The 23,825-nt window shown below is 41.7% G+C and overlaps 1 protein-coding gene across 7 annotated transcripts in view; it reads left to right on the forward strand.

The window, feature by feature from the left end:
- Nucleotides 1–3,665: 3,665 nt before the first annotated feature.
- ablim3 (actin binding LIM protein family, member 3) overlaps nt 3,666–23,825 on the forward strand; it is a 44,710-nt gene continuing 24,550 nt past the window's right edge. For 5 of the 7 annotated variants that reach the window (XM_044206398.1, XM_044206400.1, XM_044206401.1 and 2 more), the window contains exons 1-2: nt 3,667–4,160; nt 12,697–12,834. In XM_044206398.1, coding sequence (XP_044062333.1) covers nt 4,148–4,160; nt 12,697–12,834 — 151 coding nt within the window. In that variant the 5' untranslated portion in view covers nt 3,667–4,147. Of the gene's footprint in view, nt 4,161–12,696; nt 12,835–23,825 lie in introns of all 7 variants that reach the window. The other 2 variants (XM_044206399.1, XM_044206402.1) reach the window with 1 other exon arrangement.

The following is a 23,825-nucleotide window of genomic DNA, read 5'->3' on the forward strand; positions in this document are numbered from 1 at the left end:
GTCCGTCCCTATCTGTGTGAGGGGAGATAACGATCCCCAGGCCAGCGTTTCTTTAGTTTCTTGTGTGTTTTGTCATTGCTTAGTTAAATATAAACTCTGGAACTGATTGTGTATCCCCAGCCCCCAGTGCACCATGACAAAGTCACCCTGAACACAGAATATTAGCCCTGCACTGCACATGTGATCATGCAATTGGCTATGCAAGGCTGCAGGACACCGACTGTTTATTCTGCTCTGTGTGTGTGTGTGTGTGTGTGTGTGTGTGTGTGTGTGTGTGTGTGTGTGTGTGTGTGAGGCAGAGAAAGAGGTTGTTTTGAATAGCAACAAATTAGAAATAGACAGGAATGGGTGGAGATAGCAGTGTAGCATTACAGGGTGGATGGTAGATTTTGTGTATGTATGTGTGTGTGTGTGTGTGTGTGTGTGTGTGTGTGTGTGTGTGTGTGTGTGTGTGTGTGTGTGTGTGTGTGTGTACTTTCCCGTGGCCATGTGGTTGGACAAAGGGCAAGGATTGTGAGGGTTAGTGAAGAATGCAGCATACTGCTGATCAGTGCTACTGATAGTGGACACATGGCCGAAGTGTGACTGACAAACAAAAGACACATTACCTCCAATAGAAAAACACTGAGCGGATGATTAGGCCATACAATGTGGCAATACATTAGGACTGCAACAAAAACATGATCACGTCTCTGTCATGTGTTTAGCAACACATAAAAAGCAGAATTTGTGCTCAGCGTCGCTGTTTAAATACTGCTTGGTGTGCTTAAGAAAACTGTTTCCATCAGAAGGCACAGAGTGATGTCAACAGTGTGCAGGTTTATTCCAGTAATAACACATAACAGGGGATGTTTGCCTTTATTGTAGATTAGAGGGCACTAGCGCCTTTGCAGACAGTGACAACACTGCGTTGACCTGTCGGCTTCCTGCCCCTCTGCCTTCAGTACACAGGAAGACCAGCTTCCTGTTTTTTTGCCCCATCAGTTTGGAAGACAAAAGCACAACGCAGCATTGACAGAGGAGCACAATCGCCACCCGGCACACGTCAGGCCCACAGGGCACCCACCTACATAGTGTCACACCCACACACATATACACACATCCCGATGAAGATGGTTGATTTAAGTAAATCATTATCCATCATACCACTGATACCGATCATAATCAGCGTTGACCTGGCCCAGGATGGTAAACATGCTGTAGTAAACATATAAAATCACTGGAGTCCAGGACACTTAGAATGTGGCGTGTCATATTTGATTTACCATTTTAGCAACATTATGAATTATTTCTATAAATATGAACGCAAAACCCGGTGCATACAACCTTAGATTGTCATTTAAGTTTGCTGGACAAAAGACAAAAAAAGAGGATTCAAATTTAGGACACTAGGGTTACATGATACAAACTTTTGCTCTCTCTGCCACCAGGGCACCCCGGGATGAAGGAGTTTTTAAAATGTTTCTTTATCATTACTAATCCATTTCTCTTTCAATGAAATCCTCCCTGTAGCTTTACAAAGTTCCCTGTTGAAACTGAGCACCAAACTGTGTGAGGGAGTAGTAAGTAGATTAAAGGACAAAGAGAGAACGTCTTGTATAACCATTGAGCTCCAGAACCAAGGAGGTAAGACTGCAGGGCAGCAGAGAGAGAGAGAGAGAGAGAGAGAGAGAGAGAGAGAGAGAGAGAGGCGCCTCTCACATCCCGCCATTGTCCAGCTTCCTCCAGGCTTCAGAACCAGGGCTTCCTCAGGACACGGGACAAGGCAGTTGGCTACTTTAATAAAAACAGCACACACATACACACATAGCGCAGTGGATAGACCATACCATACCAAAATATTATCAAATGTGCTCAGTCAGACCTGACCCTGTATAACAGTGATGTAGGCCTACTGAAATGCACTTTCTTCTAAAAGAAGACCACTTAATTGTATGTTATTATTTTTTGTGGCATTTGACCAACTTCAGTTGCTTTTTAAATTGATTTAAGCTGACTAATGGCTGAGGCTGCTTGGGAAACAGCGGATGGGATGTTTCACCATTAGATGGAGCGCTCTCCACATTAATGCAACATAACCTAGTGAATGCAAACACAACACTGGGTCAGACTGCATGACAGTTCTGTTATTAATCATACAAAGTTAAAGTGTTGGGACCAACTCACACCATGTCTGGCGTTAGGTTACAGGCCAGTTAAGGCAATTACTGTAATTCTACATCTAAACACAGCGGAGTGTGTGCGTCAACGGTTTACCAATTAACATCCTCAACAACAGCTCCACTGTAAATAATCCAATTATCTGATTTGCTTACGTCGACTTTCCAGAAGAGGGCGGTGTCATAACAGTTTTAGCAACAAGCCCTGCCTAGGACTGCAAAAAACACCAACAAGTCATTTCATGAAGGCTCTCCAGAGTCTTTAAATCCATTTGTTTCAAGTATTCTTTGTAGTTCTCTTGAAATTTCAAATGACTTGACTAATTCTTAAATACATTTAAAATGCTTCAAACATTAAGAACCTTTGTGTCAGCCCTCACCTCGCGTGAAATATGATTTAAGACTGAGACTAATGACTTTTGAACACTTAACACTTCTTGCAGTGTGATGTAGGCTATAGTGTCCCCAAAGCCTTCACAGCAGCCCAGAGTGACGTCGGGATAAAAAGAGAGAGAAGTCAAGTCACCCACAGATAGGCAGAGCAATACCGGAAATAAGTCAACTTTGCTTTCATAATAAAATAATAAAATGTAACAGTTACTTGGCCACAGGATCCAAGAGACATCTAAGATGCCTATTGCCACTTTTATTCAAGGAAATATCTTATGACAGCTACACTACAGCCTATTTGGTGTGAGCTAATATAGTACCCTAGTGCTTGGTATCTTCAAGCTTTGTAAAAGCTGAGGCTTGAGTTGCTGTCCAGTGGATTGAACTGCTGTTTCAATGCAGGTTTGTGCAGGAGAAAGAAATAACAACAGTTTTAGTGATAACAATGTATTTCATGTCACACCTTTATCCCTTAATAACATTTGAAGCTGATGATTTGTAAATTAACTAAAGGAATGTCTCTTCAAATCTACTGAATTTGAATGGTGTTTTAAAAGGTTTCTATTTGGCTTTTTGAGAACCCTTAACATACCACTTTAACCTAATAATAAACTAATAATTAATGCAAATATATCAAATGAATGTGCAAATTAAGTGAAAAGCCCTTAAAATCGACTTTATATCGAAGAGCTTTTGAAATTAAGGTCTTTTTAAGGGTTTTACTTTTGGTCTTTTGAGGACCCCTTAGGCCCTTACCATAATAACAACTGAAATTAATAGATTTTTCAAATATATCAAATTAATGAACAGATTAAGGAAGTGATATACCCCATAACATATATTTAAATAGTTAATTAAGAGCTTCTAAAATTATGTGTTATGTGTTTTAATGCCTTTTCAGATTAATGGTCAAATGAAGGTATCAGACAATCATACCTAACCCCCTGATTTAGATTAAGATGTTTGATATGTTTTCAGGGGCAAATCAGGGATACATTAAGTAGTGATTTGAACGCTTAGACACAGAAACTCACTTTATACAAAAAGATCACTTTGTTCGTTTTATTTTGAAAGTGCAGGCCGGAACAGGTGTGCTGTGGTTGGGCTTGACAGTGTGTGAGAGGCGCGCGGTGACAGCAGCAGTGCACCGCCTGGGAGAGCGCGGCGGAGCTGGAAGCAGCCAGGAGCGAAAATGTGAAGGTGGAATCCGACTGAGCAGCATTGTGTTGTCACTGGCGTCTGTTTCTCTGGAATTAAAAAAACAAAAAACAAAAAAAAAAACAACAACCCTACACAACCGACATTCCCACACAGCAAGAACAGGAGCTTTATTTGGATTTGACCACTGGAAATATCCTCGTTTTGTTTTTTTGTTTTTTTTTCTTTTCTTCTACATTTGTGTCCCTCTCTCTCTGGCTCTGTCCTCCTTCTCAGAAATTGACTGGAGGCAGAGTGAAGAGCATCATTTACGTTCACTGGTCATTTATAATTGCTCCATTAGGAAGGAGTACACTGCTCTGCTCTGAAGATTTCCTCTCGCTTTATGGGATTATTCTCGACGAAGACGCTTTGTTTCAGATAAGAACACATTGGGCATCATGAGTTCCAGTGGTAAGTCCATTCTTGCGCGCTTTATCTCTCCACTTGAAGCGCAAGGACAATACCTATAGATGTAGGCAGAGGGAAGAACTACCATTGAACAATAGTAGCATAAATATGACGGAAGAGAATACAGAAAGTTCCAACTTAAATAAGGTTGAAATCAAGGTTTAACCCGTGTAATTTCACTTCACCTCAATATACCATAATATTCATTTTCGTAGCTATATTAAATTGTGATTTACATGTACATCCATGGGGAAAAAAGATCGAAATTATGTGAAACACGTCTCTGCAAATAATGTGTACCAAGCTCTTATAATAGACTTGGAGCAGGTTTAGGATAGGTGAGCTAAGTATGTCTGGAGGTCAACGTAGCATTTGCCCAGAGTTCATCTATAGAGGAGCATTTTTGGGATTCTTCATCCACATAACAGCTGTTGCTCCGACCCTCCCAGTGTCTGCTTCCCTCCTCTGTCACTTCTCTTTCATCTTCTTCTCTCCTTCCTCATCCTCTTTCGCCACCGCCAGTAGCACATTTGACCTCTTTTGGGAGACCACCCAGGCTTGTCAGCTGTTGCCTCTTCATAAAAGTCCACCTGTCTTCTAACACATGATTTATTGCAGGAGCAGGAGACCCTTGAGCTGGACGTTTCTGACCTAAAACCCCTGTTGGTCTCCTGGAGTTTTAGTTCGCTGTGATGCAGCACATGACAAATAAGTCGGACAGCCTGAGGGCTTCTGTCATACTTACTCTAGACTGGCCCAGGGGCTGCCATGATGCTAAGCTGACCTTGTATCAGCTGACTTTGACCCTGATCCTCTGTCAGCTGAATCAGGGCTTTCCCTGTAGGGCTTGCTGGTCAGCTGTGTGTGCATGTGCGCGCCTGTGTGACTTTATTGTGTTTACAAGTTATCATTGGTTGATTCGCTAGGCAGACTGCTTGGATTCCCCACCCCACCCTCAAGTTGAACTTGAGGTGCACCAGGTACTCCTTAAACTGATGCTGTCATGTGCTTCCTGTACTCGCTCCACTTGTCCTCTGTGTCTACAGTAGGGACCGGGCATTACTGCATCATTCATGATCTGGCCTGTCATTGTGTGGATCGAGTTTTAACCTTCAGGTACCGAGCCTTGCCTGGCTGCCAGTTCCTGTGCCGGGAGTGGTGCCGCGCCTCCTTCGCTTCCTGAGAAAATGTGTAGAATTCTTTTGTTAAGCTTCAAAATGCTTTTCTCAGCTGACACGGGGGAGGTGGAGCGCATGCGGCCTCCATGTGGAGGGCGGTCACAAGCTCTTGTGATTTAAAAGCATGTGCTCAAACAGGAAAGCACACAAACAAACACACCAACAACAACCTGTGGTATGCCGTTTGCGCATGAGTATGTGTCAACCTGTGTATGTCTTCATTAAACCATATGTGTGTGTGTGTGTGTGTGTGTGTGTGTGTGTCAGCATTGTCACAGCAGGCAGATGGTGGGTTGACATGTGTCTGTAGTCTGGCTTTAGGCATAAAAACACAGCAGGCAGCAAAGCTGAGGAAAGAACATCTCCTCTCCTCTCCTCACTCCCATCCCTCCAGTCAGTCAAACATATGTTCCCCTCCACTCTCAACACTCTCAAGGTTTGGACATGAATGGGCCTGTTAGACTGTGCTGTGTGCAGTGTTTTCCGCTGCAGTGGGTGTGATAGCCCAGAGGCCATCGACACACACAGAGTAATTACACACTGCTCTGTCTGTCTTCATCTTGTGGGCCTTCTATCTCTCGTGGTCACTAGGTTTTGTGTGTGTGTCTGGTCAGACTCCTGTCTAGCTGGCGGAAGAGGCATGTCTGAGGCAGGTTAGTTTCTAGTGGAAAGGACCTTGGTTTGACATACTTAGATGTACTATATGCACACTAAGAAATACTGATGCATGATAATTCCCTCAGAATAAAGACGCTGTTTTGCAAAATTTTGCCTAACTGATAAATCAGGTTTCTGAGATACATTGTGGGGGTTTCAGGGGAGTGATAAAACACATGTTGATCAATATACTGATCATTGAGCTCAGGGACCTGAGGGCATCTGCAGAGCCATACATCACAGACAGCACTGACACCTCTCTCCTTCTGTCTTTCTCTCTATATAGCAGAGAGTTCTCAAGCATCAGACCAAATATATCTGAAAGGCATTCGTGTCTTAACTTTATAAAGACATGCTCATCTGATGCAACCTAATGATTAAGTCATATGGTTTGAATGCATGATGATGGAATGGAAATCAACACCAGCTACAGGTGCAATCTCCACTGAAGTATTGTCCATTTTGCTAAGCTATTTCGTCTTATGTATAGTCAGTGTCGCTCCATGGATGACAATCTTGGTCTGTTGGTTGATGGATTGCCATTAAATTTGCTACAGATATTCATTGCACCCAGAGGATGAATCCTAATGACTTTGGTGATCCTCTGACTTTTCATCTAGCGCCACCATGATTGTCCAATACTGGTAAATAATAAACAAATACCTGCAAAACTAATCGCACTCCCATAAGCCTCAGCTGCACTGTGTTTAGTGTTTAGCAAATGTTAGCATTCTAACACGCTATGCTAAGACGTGAACAGGATAAACGTTACCTTCTAAATATCAGCATGTTAACATTGTTGTTGTGAGCATGTTTGCATGCTGACGTTAGCATTTAGCTTAATGCACCGCTGTGGCTGTGAAAGATGGTAACTAAAGTAAAAAGAACATATGTTACTCTGTCAATTGGTTGATATACATTAATTAAATGTAATTTCACTGGTTTTAAGAAATTTCTCAAGATGTGTCAATATCTTAAACCACAAAATCTAGCAGCGTGATTCAAGAAAGGTCTTCAAACAACCTGATTTACTCTGCAAATCTGAAATGCTTTGAACGGAACTCATCGCAATTCTTTAAAAGATTGCTTTGACCCGATGGTGGCAATAAAAGAAAAAAGAGTGGGTTGCCAGTAGCGCAAGGATTCATCCTCCGCCAACCACAGATATGTGTAGCAAAGTTCATGGAAAACCAGGTTAGATACCTTGTTATGGATCCAAATGCTCGTCAAAGGGAAATTTTGACTTTATGATGGTGAAGGACAAAATGACAGGGAGTCCACAAAAACAGAAAGAAATTGTCCTCTGGGAACCATGAATATTCATGTTCAGTTTTATGGCAAGTAGTTGGTAGACCAATATCTTGGTCTGGACCAAAGTGTATGAATGGACAGAATGATCCGACACTGGCAATGTCTCCAAATAATTGTATAAATACCAAGGACAGTACTAGATTAAGTGATGGATATTGTCCGTGTTGTTTCGATGTCAGTTGTGTTTTTTCTGTTTTATGGGCGGAATGAGTCAGAACAAGGGAAGACAGGGAGGGGAGCCGTATTATATATGATTCCTGCTCTGCTGCCTCATCTGGTGAGCAGTCCGAACCAGAGCCTTAGTTCAATAACACAGAGAACAAAGGGGGGAGACAAAGATGCACAGATGCAAACACAGATGCTGGGACGCACAAATGAATATTCAGAGTACACAGTCCTGCACAACTGGCATGTATTTACAGGCCAACATAAAATTGGGTACGTTTTTCTTGTTCATTTGCAGCTACATTTATTGTAGTTACTATTACACTGGTATTCAGTTTGATTTTGAACAGTTAAATCCCTTGTTGAAAGGAAATTATAGAGACTGTATGGAAATTGCATTCAGTTGCCATTTCAAAAAACTTTTTAAATTTAATTTGAATGAATACAATAAAAAGAAGACACATTCAGCTCAAAGCTACCCCATTGTGGCAATATTCTATGTGTATTGTCTTCAAGGTTGCCGTCTCCATGACTTTTGCTTCTGGTAGGACTCAGTGATTATTCAGACTGTCAATAGCAGTCTGACCTTTCTCTCTTTCCATAGAGTGACAGTACAGTATGTTTGTGCTACCTCTGGACACCAGCGTTGCTCTGATGAATGCTCCTGGTCAAGGTCCTGACAGAGACGAAGGGAGATAAAGAGAGAGGATGGGGGAAGGCAGGGAGACATCTGATCATAGGCTGCATTAGATTACAGACAGAGAAGACATGGTGTTGCTTTGTTGTGACAATATATAGTATACAGTGCTGATTTTAAAGTGTACATTCCCCTAAAATACAAAGAACATATTTTCGTATTAGCTAGATATACCTTTAACCAGATAGTTTCATTGCATTTTAAACATGAACAGTGATAATTCTCTTCATTCGGCATTGAAGAGATGCTGTGAAGCTTGGATTTGGGTTGATTCCTTAACACCATGTTTCTCAATTTCTGAAGCAAGTAAACATTATTTCAGATAATGGGCTGGGCCTTAGATAAAGATAGATAAACTATATATTTTAAACTTGCCACCAAGACACAGAAGTCATATTAGCTGTTGAGACCCTATGGTCTTGTGGAAAATATGTATTTAAAGACAAAAGTTGGGGTTTTCCCCAGTAACTTCAATACAGTGATTTCTTGAAGCTGGCATCTTGCCGCGGAACTACATATTGGTGCACTTCTGGGGTGGCTTCAGCTTTTAGCATTGCTGGTTGCTGCTTGGATTTGGTGGCAACTGAAGATGTGCGTGGTAGAAATGTCTGCCACCACTGAAAATCTTTAGTTTTTGGCTTAGAAAATGTACAAAACTTGAATTTGAAAAACTCATCAGCAGTGTCTCTGAACAGCTCTACGGAAGTATGTCTATTTGTGCAGAATGATGCATGCTAGCAGCCATGGATGAGATGTGCACAGCTTGTGAAGGTTCAATACACTACTAGCTTACCGAGCACCTATTGCTGGGTTGAATTAGGCTTGTTTTAAACCTTAGGTCTGTGCACACTAGATGCTGATTTAAAGTTATCCCTGTGTCCAAAATTCATACATAGAAATAATACAACGGATAAGCACGGGTATGTTAGCAAAAACTACATTAAACTACAAAATGTAAACTTGGGTTGTAAAACAACACATTTTTCCTCTAATAATTCATCTTAAATCCCCATTGTCTTTGTGTTGCTTCTCTTTGATTCCTACTTTTCACTCCACTCACTCATCACCACTGATCTCCCAGCATCCAGAGCTCCCAGCATGTTCTTCCCCGGGGCTGTCAGGTCAGGGGCAGAAATAGTAGCAGCCTCTCAGTCCCTGGGGATGCTGTCGGCCTCTCTGACCCTGGCCCTGTTCTTATCACCTCTCTGCCCGAGGCTGTATTCTCCCGTGGCACTCGTCACTGATTTGGAGTCAGTGGATTACACCTGTAGTCTTGCGGCTATCATTAGAAGAATGACTCAACACCTCAGCATGGGAGAGGATGGAGGGTTGTTCGAGAGCTCTATAATGAGTTTAGACGAGGGAGAGCTTGGTGCGTTCAATGAGAATGAACGCTCTGACACAATTTGATAGAGTTACATAATGCTTCAGCTCCTGAGCTGATTGTGTACCTGGATTCTCTGGTGAGGTTCTGCTTTTTGGCATGCACATTCAATAATAAGCATCTCATTCATTAAAGCATACTTGATGAAAATTAGCAGGAATCTTTGCTATTTACCTTGTCTCTGCCTTGAACACTGCACCCCTGAATTATTTAGGTATTTGCTCAGTTTTGATATACATCGTTTCTTTTATACAACTTTGCCTGGCTTGGCTGTGAAAGCAGATGATGTTATACTGTGCCAGAGGTTTGTTTTGGCCCAATTTCAGAAGGTCAGCATTGCAAATAAGTGTCCTGTGTGTTTCCAGTAGGTGTTGGCACAGGCTTGCATGTACTGCCATTAGTTCCCATTATCTCTCATTCACACCTGATGGGATCAGCGTTGTTCATTTTGTTTTTACGACAAAGAAAGATTACTTTCCTTTGCCTGGTCACACACATAAACATACACACATACATATACAAAAATCCACTTCCAAGGGAGTGTCATTATTTGAACCAGCTGCTGGGCACTTATCAGGCAGGGTAGTGGGTCCCACTGGTGCTGCCAGCATTGTGATGGAAACAATGAACTAACAGAGACTTGAGTGTGGGAGATTGGGAGTGGGAATTAATCATGCTAGCATATTTCCAGTGCCCACACTCCTTTCCTGAACAGGAAAATAAACTACAGTCATACATTCTGTCTTGCACCCATGGGTGTGTATATGCCCTCACACTCAGTACATACTGTAGCCTACACTATACTGTTGTCAAACTTGGAGCATGCAAAGGGTGCTCAGGCTATGAAGCATATAAGGCTGTTAGACTTTTTAAGTGCTGCAAGTCCTTCGGGATTCATCCAGTGAAATGGAATCAGTAGCTCTGTCACGCCAGCCTATACGCTGGTGCTGCTCTGACTGAAGCAGCAAAGTCCTTCAGTCAGCTATTCAGGTAGGCAGTAAGGCCAGCTGGTTATCCTGCCATTATACCCCTTCCGCAGAGTGTAGGAGCACTCAGATGCTCCTTAAAGAAGATGGAGCAAAATGAGAGACTGTGAACCCAGCTGCTCTGGCACAGTCTAAGTATTGGGAGGCAGGTTGTCTCTGCTTGTAGATGCAAGTGAATCTGTTTATAGCCTAGAGGAGAAGATGGACCTTTAAGCAGCCTCTAATAGCCTAAGAGGTCTTAGATGAATACATTTTCCAGAATCATTTAAGATCAAATTAATCTATCATTTTGACCTTTTTGCTCGTGATAGCATTTATTCTTTTACTGTGAAGGTCGTATATGAAAACTTGCTTTCCGGACAATGTGAAATAGCTATCGGGCTTGCAGGCTTCTGACATGTAAGCTAATGCATAATGAGATAAGGGGATCCATCCACTTTCTAACCTGACGCAGCAGTGTGTGTGTGTGTGTGTGTGTGTGTGTGTCAGCCTGCATGAGTGTGTGAAAAATAGAGACAGAGGGAGAGAAAGCCTGGAGCTTACCCAGCTTACATAGGTGTCAGACCTCACAGCTTCAGAACAAGTGTTGACAGAGCTACACACTGATCTTATTGTGTGAACTGCACACAGTACAGTCTGTAGCGTACTTAGAGTTCCAGCGATGGATTGCTGCATACAGTGGAGAAACTTTTGAATATGAAAAGCAGTTTTGTTGAGCTTAATGCTGAAACAGTTATTATGTCCATTAAAGTGGATGGTACTTTCGCTATGGTTGGAGACTCCATTCTGTGCTATTTAGAAATGTTGATTATGGTTCGTCAGGAACGTATCTATGTTACTGACAATGCCAAAATCTAACTTCATTAGTAGGCAATAGACTATATTGATTTCAGGCTACATGACCAGCCAATTATATTTTTATTGTATACCAGATGAAACTGTACAATGGTTGTCCAATCTTAGCTTAGCAACTGTAACTAGGTACGACAGGCCTGTGAAGCTTTGGATTTCTCTGCATGTTGAAGCGATGTACATGGGGCTCTAGTAAAAGCAATTCCGCGTTTTACAAGAGCAAAAGTGTAAGGAATGGATTAAACAGTGTGTTTATCGGCTCTAACATAAGCTGCAAAAGTTACCATGTCCATGCTAACTAGCTTACTACCTACAGTAGTAACCAAACCCAGCATTACTTCCAAAGCCAGGTACATTTCATACTCCATTATTTTGCAGGTTTATAAGTTGTGTTGAAAATAAGACCTATGCATGACTAGCACATCCACTGTGTGTAGTATTGCTCCACTGTGTGAGAGCCGGTCCTGGATGCTACTATATCAGAGTGGAGACTAACGTTATTAGCTCTGTCTTGATTTATTGGCTTTGCGCTACAGCAATCCCAGCCAAACTCATTATCAGAGATAGCATTATGCTTTGCCTAACAAATTGGTTAGTCATCCTAAAAGCCTTTACTCTTTAAAAGTGAAAGAGACATTTTAAACAACAAACGATTAAGCATAAATCTAACCTGTTTTGCTTGTCCAAGTATGTAAGCTAAGCAGCTAAACAGGGTTATGTTGGAATAACAGTCTGATCTTAAATTTTTCCTTATCATACATAAATACAAGAACATGCTGTTACTTCATTTCCTTATCGTTTACATGGATCATCAACTATAAGGATGCTGACTTTTTCAATGGGACCTGTTAGCTTTAGCCTCAGTATTTTAGCAAAATATCATATATATGTATGTACTGTATGTAGCCATCAAGTGCACATTTAAACAATAAAAGTTGGTCGGAGACAGCATATTCAACTAACCCATGAAGCTAACATTAGCTTATTAGCTAGCTAGCTATTATGCTGATTAAATCTGCCACAGACAGTTGTCATTTCAGCTGGCAAAATAGACTGGTGTTGGCTAGAAATGAGAAGCTTGCTTTTGTCTACCACTGTCAGAAAGAACTCATTGTTCCAACAATTACTAAGTATTTCACGCAGTAATCTGCCACGGTTTTCATTGTAAACGGCATATGTGCAAGAATGGAAAGCTTGACAGGCGTAGCAACAGTAACTAAGGGGGGCTTGGCAGAAAGGCAATTCAGCTTGCAAAATAGTTAAGATGAACACAGAAATACAATATTAAATGTGTGTCTTTTGTCTTCAGCAGCTTATCACCAAGGCTCTGGGGGCAGTGAACGAAGTTCTGGACCAATCCGGTGCCAGCGATGTCGGGAAGCATGCAAAGGAGAGGTGGTACGAGTACAAGACACCCATTTTCACGTCAAGTGTTTCACCTGCACCGGTAAGACATGGGAACCTGATCCATAACAACACAACACAGCATGTGTTAGAGCAGACAAGCAGTGATCACACTTATTGTCTTACAAAGTCTCCATGTGTGGGTCGTCCTGGTCGTAAATGTTGTTAAAGTTAAATAACATGGGACTCAGATTCCAGTAGTAGACTCAAAACAAGACATCTATCTTGGTCACTACCTTCCATACACACACACACACACACACACACACACACACACACACACATTGACAGATATACGCTGTATCCCCTCGTTCATCCATCTCCTAGTGTACATGCTGAGTGCTACTATTAGCCCACGGCGGGGATTGGAACGGATCAGAGGTGCCTTGCAGGGGACTTAGGCTCCTGCTAAGGTAGATTGTTATTGCGCTGTCAACTTGGAGGGTATTTTTCCCTCGGTTGTACGCTGTGGTCTAATGAGACTACCTCAACTAGCTTTGTAGTGCTACCGGTGAGCACTGGTGACCTACAAAAGATACAGTTGTGACATAATCTCACACCCACTTACAACAAGAATAGTGTGGCATGTGTTTCTATTTTGGAATGTTTGCAATGTTTTAAAAGGAATTTACCTGTGTTCTATAGCCCCTTTAAGATATATAATCTGTAATTTTGCTGGGTTTATATATCTGTCTAAAGTTAATATAGTTAATAGTAATACACGCCAAGCCACGAAATAGTCAAACTATTGCTTTAAGAATATAGGCCAAATATAGGTCATTTATTAGAAATATATATAGACTATAATCCTGCAGCCTTTTCTTTTACAGCCCAAGATGCTACAGGTAAAAAATAACAATATGTCAAACTTTTATTATTATAATTATTTTTTTTCCATTGTAGACTGTGCAGGCAAAACATTTTGCTGGAGTTTCATGCTGCAAGCAGTTGGCATGAATGAAAGTGTAAAAGTTAGGAAGCTGATGATCTGATGAATGGGATGTTCTTTTTTCTTTGGCTCAGCAAGATTGCAAAAAATAACTTCACCGGAAAAATGACTCAGGTCCCTTTTCAAACATGACAGTTACATTTAAAATTGCAGTCACATTTGAGTTAAGTGCAGTTCTGAAAGGGGCTTATGACAGTCAAGTGCATGTGGAAATTAGAAATCAAAAACTGAGGACCTTCCGATTGGTGGACGACTCGCTCTACAAATGTCCACAGTGAAACATCGCGATGGACGATGATATTGTTGTTTGGGGGAGGGGTCTTGGGCTACTCTTATGAAGGTACTATCATTTTTTATATAATTTCTTTCATACTTTTTATATGTATGTATGTTGGATAGTAATTACTATTTCTAATTTTTGCACATTTGAGCTCATTCACAGCCCATCCTCACCTATTCACCCGGTCTTTCCTTACTTTTCCATCCTATAGCCTATGCTTAAGCTACCGCATTAAGCAGATCATGTTATTATAAAAATATTTTAAATACTAGTCATAGTGATGGAACTGCAAAACATACCAGTGAATAAAACATTTAAAAAAGGCAGTCAGCCTTTGAGCAGGTGACATGGTGGACAAAAAGGGTTAATAACAATATAATGATTAGGAATGATTTATTTAACACAGGTGTAGCACTTTGCTACATGTTTGGTAGGCATAGTAGTCTTGAAATTTAGGTTCCTAGGAGAGAATGGAGTTTGCTCTGTAGTTAAGTTTTAATCCTCAGTTTTGCAATACAAATAAAGATTCACCCCCTCATTTACTAAGGCAGGCGCAAACCAGGTAGATTTAAACGTAATTTTTGTAATAATGTTTGCGCCTAAATTATAACACGCTTTCACTGGGCGGTAAACAGTGTGATTAAATGAGCTGTTTTTCCTTTAATAAATTAAACAATTATAACAATAATAAGAGATGTTATGATGATAGAGGGCTCAGTGGTCGATGTCTGTCAGCCATAACCCTACTGTGTAATACTGTTACTGTTTTTACACATGGAGTGTCCATCTTAATAAATCACTCAGTCCCATATACATGGGGGAAAAAAAGAGTGAAATTAGTGCACCCCACTGGCAGTTTTTTTCACTTGTTTGAAGAAAAACTTTTCATAGAATGAGTCAGTAAGATGAACGTTTTTCAGTAGAAACTTTCCAGGGCAATCTTTCAAAGCTGTTTTTTTTAAATATATAAGTCAGGTCTTCAGCAGCTGTTGTCGAGGAGAAGAAGCAGAGTTGTGTTTGTTACTGTATGAGCTGCAACTCACTGAAGGCTATTCATTGGAGGGTTGTTGTTACATCTTCCCTACATGTAGCCGTCACACACATGAAAACACATGCATACAGTGCACACATACACACATGCACTCGGGCACATCCATACATGTGTGCACGCTCACTGTGGTTGTGAGGGGTTGCTGTGGTAACGGTGTGAAGGGGCACCCTGGGCCCTGGTTGGTGGATATTCTCAGCATCTCTGTGGTGCTATTAACCAATCGGAAGGCTCTATTCTGTCCCCCAGAGAAAGAAGGGAGGTTAACACAGGAAGCGAGCAGAAAAGAGAAGAAGAGGGGGGATGGGGGTGCTGTTGTGTCGCCTAAACATTACATCATCACTTGAGTGTAATACCAATCTGATTCTCACTTGCTCTCCTTCCTTTTCATGTCCCCTCTCACTCATAGCAGCAGTACAGTAATGGAAAACTGTCATCGATGCGCATCATGTTGTATACACCTATCAGACACCCATCCCCTCTCATGTTCCAGAGAGCTCTCCACATCCCATCAGGCAACGGGGCACTATTGTGCGGCCATACTCTGCCACATCCCTGCCCATAATATGCTCTCCTGTATGGGCCTCTGCACAGCCAGCAGTTTTCTAAAGCTTTTATTGTTCAGTGTCTAACCCCACTTACACACAAACATGTTGTATGTTCTTTTGAACTTCATAAACTCCACCTATTCTCTATTGTCTGTGTTTCTGTTCTCTGCTTTTCATTATCTCCCCTGTATATTTTCTGATGCTGAATGGTTGTGAATGCAGTAGCAGGATTTAAGATCAAATTTCTATATTCCCCTCCATCTCTCTGTTGCTTTTTCTCTCACTTTTTCTCCCTCCCTCCCTCCCTCTGTTTCTTTCTCTTGCTTTCTCCCTTTCTTTCCTGATGACAGTCACCCAAGCATGAAATCAATTTCTCATCTTGGCATGCGGGCCATGCTGTTTGGAGGCTAATGGCTAAACTGTATTAAACCATTTCACCAGAGTGACAATCCACTGTCAGCAGCCAATGGCCTTATCTGTCGGACATGTTTATGAACTCTGTGACTGAGGCGTGTTTTAACATTTGATTTCATTCTTTCTGGGCTTTTTTTTTCTGAGAATCAGTGTGAGTACCCAGGTTATTGACCTTGACCAATGATATTGTGTGCGCCTCAGTCCATTCATTTCCACTGCAAAACCGTGACATCAAATTATAGTTGTTTCCCCCTTTTTTCCTCCTCCTTCTTTTTCCTTCTTTACTTGTTTCCTTTTTCCTCTAAAGGGCTGACTATGCCCCTCTGAATAGATCATGATGATGCAGTCAGACACACTCACAGTAAGTGTGGGCATGTAGAAATACATACTGTACATCCATCCTGTCCATCATTTTCTCCTCCCTCTGTCGTTGGCCACACTTTATAAAGCCACATTGCCTTCTGGATGCTACATTATCATAATTCCTCTCTCAAACATTAGTCAGAAGCAGAACAGATCACTAATCATGTGCATTTAACCTCTCATTTGGACCCATTATATAGCAGCTGATTATAGCATGAAGAAGCAGCCAAGCAATCAGCTCAAGAAAGAACTCTGTGGAAAATGCTGTAGACAGAAGCATCACGGATTGGTGCATCAATGTGTGTGTGTGTGTGTGTGTGTGTATTATGTGGATCCTGTAGCACTTCTCAGTGTAGCAGCGGGCTGTACTGTATGAATGATGCGGTGTTGTATTACCAGCAGACGGGCTGACTCGTGCATACTGGCCTAATGACATAGTGACCACATTTACCCAGCCTCTGAAGCATAATTGGCACTTTTAGATTCCAACAGAAACAGCGGGGCCTGTCAGCGGCACGAGCGCAAAGCTAACACACACATAAATCACACGCAAAGGCAAAATGGGCGCGTTTCCCGTGTAGCCAACTCACATGCTAACAAAAAACACAGAGGCACAGAAACAAATGTATAAGCACAGACGGAGACAGATGCAAACACAGACACATTCACACATAAATTGCCAGGCTGCTCCCAGTAGTTACTTATTTTCTGAGACAAAACTGATTTTCTCATAAAACAGCGCTGAAGGGAATAGCAGATTTACACAGACAGGTCAGATAAATACTTGACTGCTCTGCTCTAGCAGGTATTCTCACCAGGGCTCTTGAAAAATTGCAGCATCTTTGTCTTGTTCTCTGCAGACCTGTTTCAGTCAGTTCAGCCTCCCTTTGGATGCCATTAGCCCCCCACCACTCAACCTCTGTGTTAATCACATCAACCTACTGTACTGTACCACCGTTCTGTTTTCTGAGGGCGAGGGAAAGACTGGAGGGGAGGAAAGGGACGGAGGGAGAGGAAAAGACAAATAGCGAGAGGGATAAAGAGAAAACAAAAGAGAGGTTATGAGGAGAAACAGAAAAAGAGACACACAGCACAGAAAAAAGTGGGGGGTGACAGGGAAGGGGAGCTTCCTGTAGCTATAGCAACCACTGGTGCGCTGGTCCAATCACCACGCCAATGCCTGGTTGCTAGGGAGAGATTCCGGCAGAGAGAGAAGGGAGCGCGGCAGGCAGCAGTGCTTTTCCCTCACGACTCTCCAGGATCCGGGTTAGATGACAGGGATTATTCCTCCACTTGTCTCTCTCAAGCGTCACCATCCAGTGGGATTTTCACACACTGACACCCTGCCTATTGTCTTTAAGTGTGTATGTGAGTGCAAAACTCTGTGTGTGTGTGCATGCCACGGTGAGGTGGAGCAGCTTAAGTGTGCAAGTGTCTGGCTCAGTGAAGGATTGATATCTGAATGATAAAGAGGATCATTAAGCGGCAAACCCTGCTGTGTTAGACAAACACACACATACACACACTAAACCAGTACGTCTGTACATCTAGCTGGAGCTGTAGAGCATTTTTATTGCTTATTACAAGACCCCATCTCTAGCAGTTTGGTTCTCTCTGTGTGTCTGTGATCTCATTCACACCTATTTTCCCCTCAGCTGAGTGTTTTATCAGCCCTCAGAGGGTTAAAAGCTGAAGGCCTCAGCAGCGGGGTTGGTCTGCTGGTATGAAGGGACTCCACTGGGCCACCATCTGTCTCCATCAACTGCTGCAGCCAAATGCTAGGGGAACCCTGTCACTCATGCACGATTTCTCTCTGCTTTAGCCTTTAGCTGCCTCTCTCTCTCTCCTCTTGCCCTTTTCTATGACCACATCTCCTTCTGTTCTCTGTTAGTGTTTTTCTTTTTTATAGCCATGCTAGCAGCATGTTGGTCCACCACTTTGGTCCAGACTGAAATATCTCAACAACTATTGGATGGATTACTATGCAATTGTGTACAGGTACTCATGGTCCCCAGAGGATGGATCCTGCTGACTTTGGTGATAGCCTGACTTTTCCTCTAGCGCCACCATGAGGTTAACATTTTTGGTTTTGACTGAAATATCCTAACAACTTTGAGATGGGTTGCCATGAAACTTGGTACAGATTTTCAAGGTCCCCAGAGGATGAATTGACTTTGGGGAACCTCTTACTTTTCATCTAGTGCCATCATCAGGTCAAAATTTGTCAAAACTGTGGTTTATGACCAGAATTAATGACATTCCCGTCAGAATCAGATGTGCTTTGTGCTTTGTGTTTTGTGCTAATTAGCAAATGTTAGCATGCTAACATGCTTAACTAAAATAATGACATGATGAACACTGTACCTGCTAAACATCAGAATGTTAACACAGCTAAAAAGCAGCATGCCTGAGTAGAGCCTCACAAAGCCGCTAGTGTGTTTGTATGTGTGTTTTTGTTTTACTCCTCTTCCTGTCTGTCTGATCGCCTCTTCTCCCACTCTGTGATTTGGCACAACTTGAGAAAACACATTATTTACTCTTGAAGTGTTTCCTCCTGTCAGAGGGGCTCAGATCCAGGGGACAGGGGGAGGGCAGAGTAGCCTGGGGGTGAAGAGGTGAGTACCTCCCCTGCTTAAACGTGTCACTGCCCCACTACATACACAAGTATCTGCTACACTGTCTGTGGCTGTCCCTATTATCTTGAAAAAAGCCTTGGAAATTAGCATAATGTTGACAGCTGCACTAAAACAATTAGAATGTGCAGCAGGGCTACTTGACATACTGTAGAAAGCATGTCCATTTACTTAATAGCACATTATAAAGACCTAACAGTACCATAATGACCTCAGGGAAGAGTCACAGTGAGAGAGACTGTGGGGGGATGGAGAGAGAAGGGAGACTGCGAAAGAAAGGGAAGGTTGTGTGGAGGTGCAGTCCTGTGGTGAGAAAAAGAAGGTGCAAATTGAGATAAAGTGGAGACCTTGTGCTCAGAGCCACAAAGATTTGGAAGCAGTCTTGAAACGGAAAGACAGAGAAAGAGAAGGGAAGGAGGCGGGGGTGTCAGCCCTATTTTGGGGTTCCGGTCTGGGCCGACTTTGAAAGGGAATTTTAATTGCGTCTGTTGGCTGGAGATAAATACCCAATCATCTGGACCCCCTGTGGGTGCCTAATCAGTGCAGTTCTAATGACCACAGCTGCAGACACCAGCCTACATGCTAACCTCTAATCACTAGACTTATGATCTCTAGATGCTAACTTCCTGTGTTGCCAAAAAAGAGCATGAAGGAGAGAAGCAGCATCTTATAGTTTTCCTCATTAGAGCACCATTCATGGAAAGATCATAAAATGAGCAAATAGATGAAATGAAGTCTTTGATATAGTTTTAGTCTTGCAAAGCTGATTATGTTTGATTTAGGAAGCTAATTGAAATCTGACTATGTCTCCATAAATTATACATAGTTCTCATACAAACAAAGTTTTTCATTAACTTCGGAATTCTACATAACTATGATTTCCAAGTGTGTGCACTTTCCCACGAGTAAATAAAGGCCATTCATAGGATAGTGAAACAGACCAGACTGGTTCTACTTTGGTTGTATCGTGCTGTTGTTTTTATGGGTGGGTGTCCACACCATGTGGTGCTGGTTGTGCGGCTGTAACCAAAGCCTTTCTTCTCGGAGCCAAGCTAAGCCACATCTTTGCAGCAGCAGAGACACCAAGCTCTGACCCAGCTCCACCCACTGTGCTGGCAACTACAACATGTGGAGGGATAAGTCTGAAAATTCTGCTAAATGGTTACAGCTCAAATGAGAGAACTTGAAAAGTAGAGGGCCTGCTTGTGAAAAAATGAAGGCTGTATTAGGGAGGTTTGAAAGATCCAAAAGTTGCATTTACTTTTGGGTAAAGGTGCCCTTAAACAGATCCAGATGTAGATTCCTACTTTATTTTATTATACTTTTTGTAAGACACATATAATTTCATGTATTAACACCAAGCTTGCAATGATTCAATCTGTAGTTTAACATGAGTATTAATGTTGTTGCTTTATTGTCACCATACTTGCCTACAACAAAATATAGTCGTGTCATTCCAAGTGCGACCTGCTAAAAATAATTTTAAAAGTATACAATAAATAACTGAAAGTTATGTGCAAAATTGTTAAATTTGACTCATGAGTCGCAGGTACATTTGTAACAATACCAATAGTTGTGATCAGAAAACAAATCTCTGTCCTGTGAAAACCATGTATCTCCAACATGTCAACTTTTTGTGAGCTATGAAAAACATTTCTCTGCATTGTGATAATGCATTTTCTTTAGTTAATCCTATAGATTTTAAATGGTTTATTTAGCTTAAGAAGTGGGGGTTTCTCAACCCATAAAGGCGTACTTGGAGATACATGGTTTTCTTTCTGTCACCTGAAATGTATGTATAAGTGTGTATGGTGTGTGTGTTAGAGTCTATTAATATACAGTATGTGTTTACTTGTTGAATGGTGGCTGGTTCTTGAAGTGAAGACTATGGTTGTGCAGTAATGGTTGTAACTTTCCAATTGATTGACAGGTCTTTACATACAAGGAAAACAGTGACTAAATCTCAGTTAATGTATTTTTAAGATGTAAAAAGTCTGTTTATGTCAGTAATGTCTCCAAACACTGCAGTAAAGCAGGGCTATATTTTCAATCAGCTTTGACCAATTTACTTACATCATTGCCGGTAAATTGAGAACTTAACAAATTAAATATGATTGAGCAAAAAAACTTGATTTTCTTCCAACCGCAACAAAACCACATGTGCCACCACCAGCACCACATCATTCAGACTAGGGACCTAGCTGTCTCTAGGGCAACTGTGGAAGGTTTACTCTCCTATGGCAACTGAGGAAGGGGGACGTCCTTTGCAATGCATCCAGCCAATCATCCAGTCAAAAGAAACCAATGTGATTAGCCAGAACAGGTGAACCATCCAGCCAGCCCATCCAATCCAGTCTGAGCCGGCTGTGATTTGGTCAGGTGTCCATATGCTAATGAAGTGCATTAGGCTAATTGAACAGATTCCAGTAATTTGAAAATCAATCTGGGCGCAGATTGAAAAGCAAGTCATTTTGAAAGAGAGAGAGAGTGGGAGAGGAGAGAGGGAGAAAGAGAGGAGAAAATAAGAGAACCAGAGAAAATTATAGTGGCAAATTTAGTTTTAGAAGATTAAAAACGTTTTTATTAAATTAATGCAATGGACCATTTCAAGACACAATGATTTTTCCATTGCGAAGAGTTTAGTAGATGTGGAAATATTTACTCTCCCATTACCCTTTTCCATGAAGGCATCAGATAGCCTGTGATTTGGGTTTCTGGTAAGAGCCTTAGTCTGGTTTAAAATGCAGCAGGGACACTTTTTGAAGCTCTGTGCCATTGTTCGGTGGTTCTGGAAATGTGGTTTGCACATGCACACACATTTTTATAAACAGGCTATTTTAAATCTTAGCTCTTGTCTTCCTTGTGCATCCCCTTTTCTTCATTCTTCGCTTTCCTTTCTTCTTCTGCAGCCGCCTTGCCTTGATGCCAATGACCTGTCGCAATGATAAAGATCCATCATCATACCTCACCATACACACTGGTGACGTCCCATTTCATCATCCTATCACTGCTTATGCACAGTGCCATCTCATCGGGGATGGATTTATGTGTTTCCATCCTCCTGTGGGAGCCGAGATTGTTTCGTTTTTAAGTGGGGACCCATTGATCTTTTATTACACCATTAAGTCAATACTCTCCACTCATAAACAGCTTGAGATTAAATGAGCCCCTTTGAAGGGTTTATGTGCTTGTGTGTGTGTCTGTCTGTGCCTGTGTGTCTGTGAACCCTCATCCTGCAAGCATACACTGAAAACTCCTGGCTATAGGGAGCCAAATTTAGCCTGTAGCAGCAACTCCAGGCTCACTATAGCATGGCCAGGATGAAGCCATTTATTAGCAGCAAATTGTTGGTATTCAAGGTGCTTCATTGCAGGCAGAATGATGATTTGTTAAGTTTCAACTGTATACAGCTTTATTAACTGTGGCAATATGAAGGATTGTGCCACAGTTAACTGGCAGTGTGTTGCAAGCAGTTTTCAGCATCGTCAGAGGGACCTGATATTGTTAACTTTGTGATTGGCAGTTTTTCCACGTAGATTATATTTCCATTTTTCATGCTGTGATAATGGTCAGTGGTTTGGCTTCGGTGTAGAAACAGTATACGTTTTCAGGGTTAATTGTTGCTGGATGTGATTTCTTTTAAAAAGCCTACTACAGTCAGATCAATTACCAATTTCTGGAAAGAATTTGGGTAAAGCAGTTGAGAAAACGCATACAGACTCAGCTTTGATTAAATATAAATACTTCCTTCAGGTTGTCTGTATTTTTGGTGTTACAGTAAATGTATGCTCCACTGTTGCCAGGTACAAGAGTGTGCACGATATTGAGTTGTACTCTTTCCTAGTAGTCCTAACTGTACTCTCTGCTGCCTAGTTCTATCTTCTATCTTGAGCGTCTGCTTAGTCTAGCAGTAGCTTTAAAGCCTCTGATTTTGTTTCCAATCCATGGCCTCCTGTTTCACCTGAGCTGTACACTTAGAATCTGCTCTTCATGTCTAAGAAAACCAGAAGTCCATTTATCTTTTAGGAATCATTTAGGCGAGAGTCTCTGTGTTCAGTATTGTGTTGGATCACCTTCTGGTGGGCAGAAAAGGCGGTTGGTTGAGCATGCTTTTTTTCTTTTATTTTCCTGTAGTAGATCTTGATGCAGGAAGTGGCATTAAAGGAATAGTTTGACATTTTGGGAAATACGCTTAGGTGGATGAGAAGATTGATACCACGCCGACGTCTGCATGGTAAATATGTAATGGAGTTAGCTAACTTTAAATACATGTACACGTGCAAAGAAATTGGATCTATTTTACACTACATGTGACCTTCATCAGAGCCATGTGTGTCAGGTCATAGCATTTTTTCCAGCAAGAGTTTACAATAACTGTCATCTCTTCCTGTTGGTAAACCGCATAGACTGGGAGAAACCAGAGACCAGCAACCACACTGGCCACTGATCTGTGAAAACGCCTGTTAGCTATATTGTTACACCCACTGGAATTCACTCTCATTTACATGGCTGTAGCACGTACAGTATTCTCTGCTTAGGATACACAATATAGAGACACACACACTCATACACAAACTGAGCACTCACCTTGTGCATACACAGCAAATGATTTCAATGTCTTCCCCAGTGGTATTTAATGAGTCGATTTTCTGATGATGCTGGGAACTTGCGGTCTGTTGTTTTGTCTCCTTCTTCACATTGTTAGCACAAAATGACTTTTCCACTGATTATATCATTATATTCCCATCAGAGTAAATTGGCTCACCACTGTCTGGAGCTGAATAACTTCCCTAGCAGTC

This window comes from Siniperca chuatsi, linkage group LG8 (assembly GCF_020085105.1).
Source record: "Siniperca chuatsi isolate FFG_IHB_CAS linkage group LG8, ASM2008510v1, whole genome shotgun sequence".
In the NCBI taxonomy this organism is placed as follows: Eukaryota; Metazoa; Chordata; class Actinopteri; order Centrarchiformes; family Sinipercidae; genus Siniperca; species Siniperca chuatsi.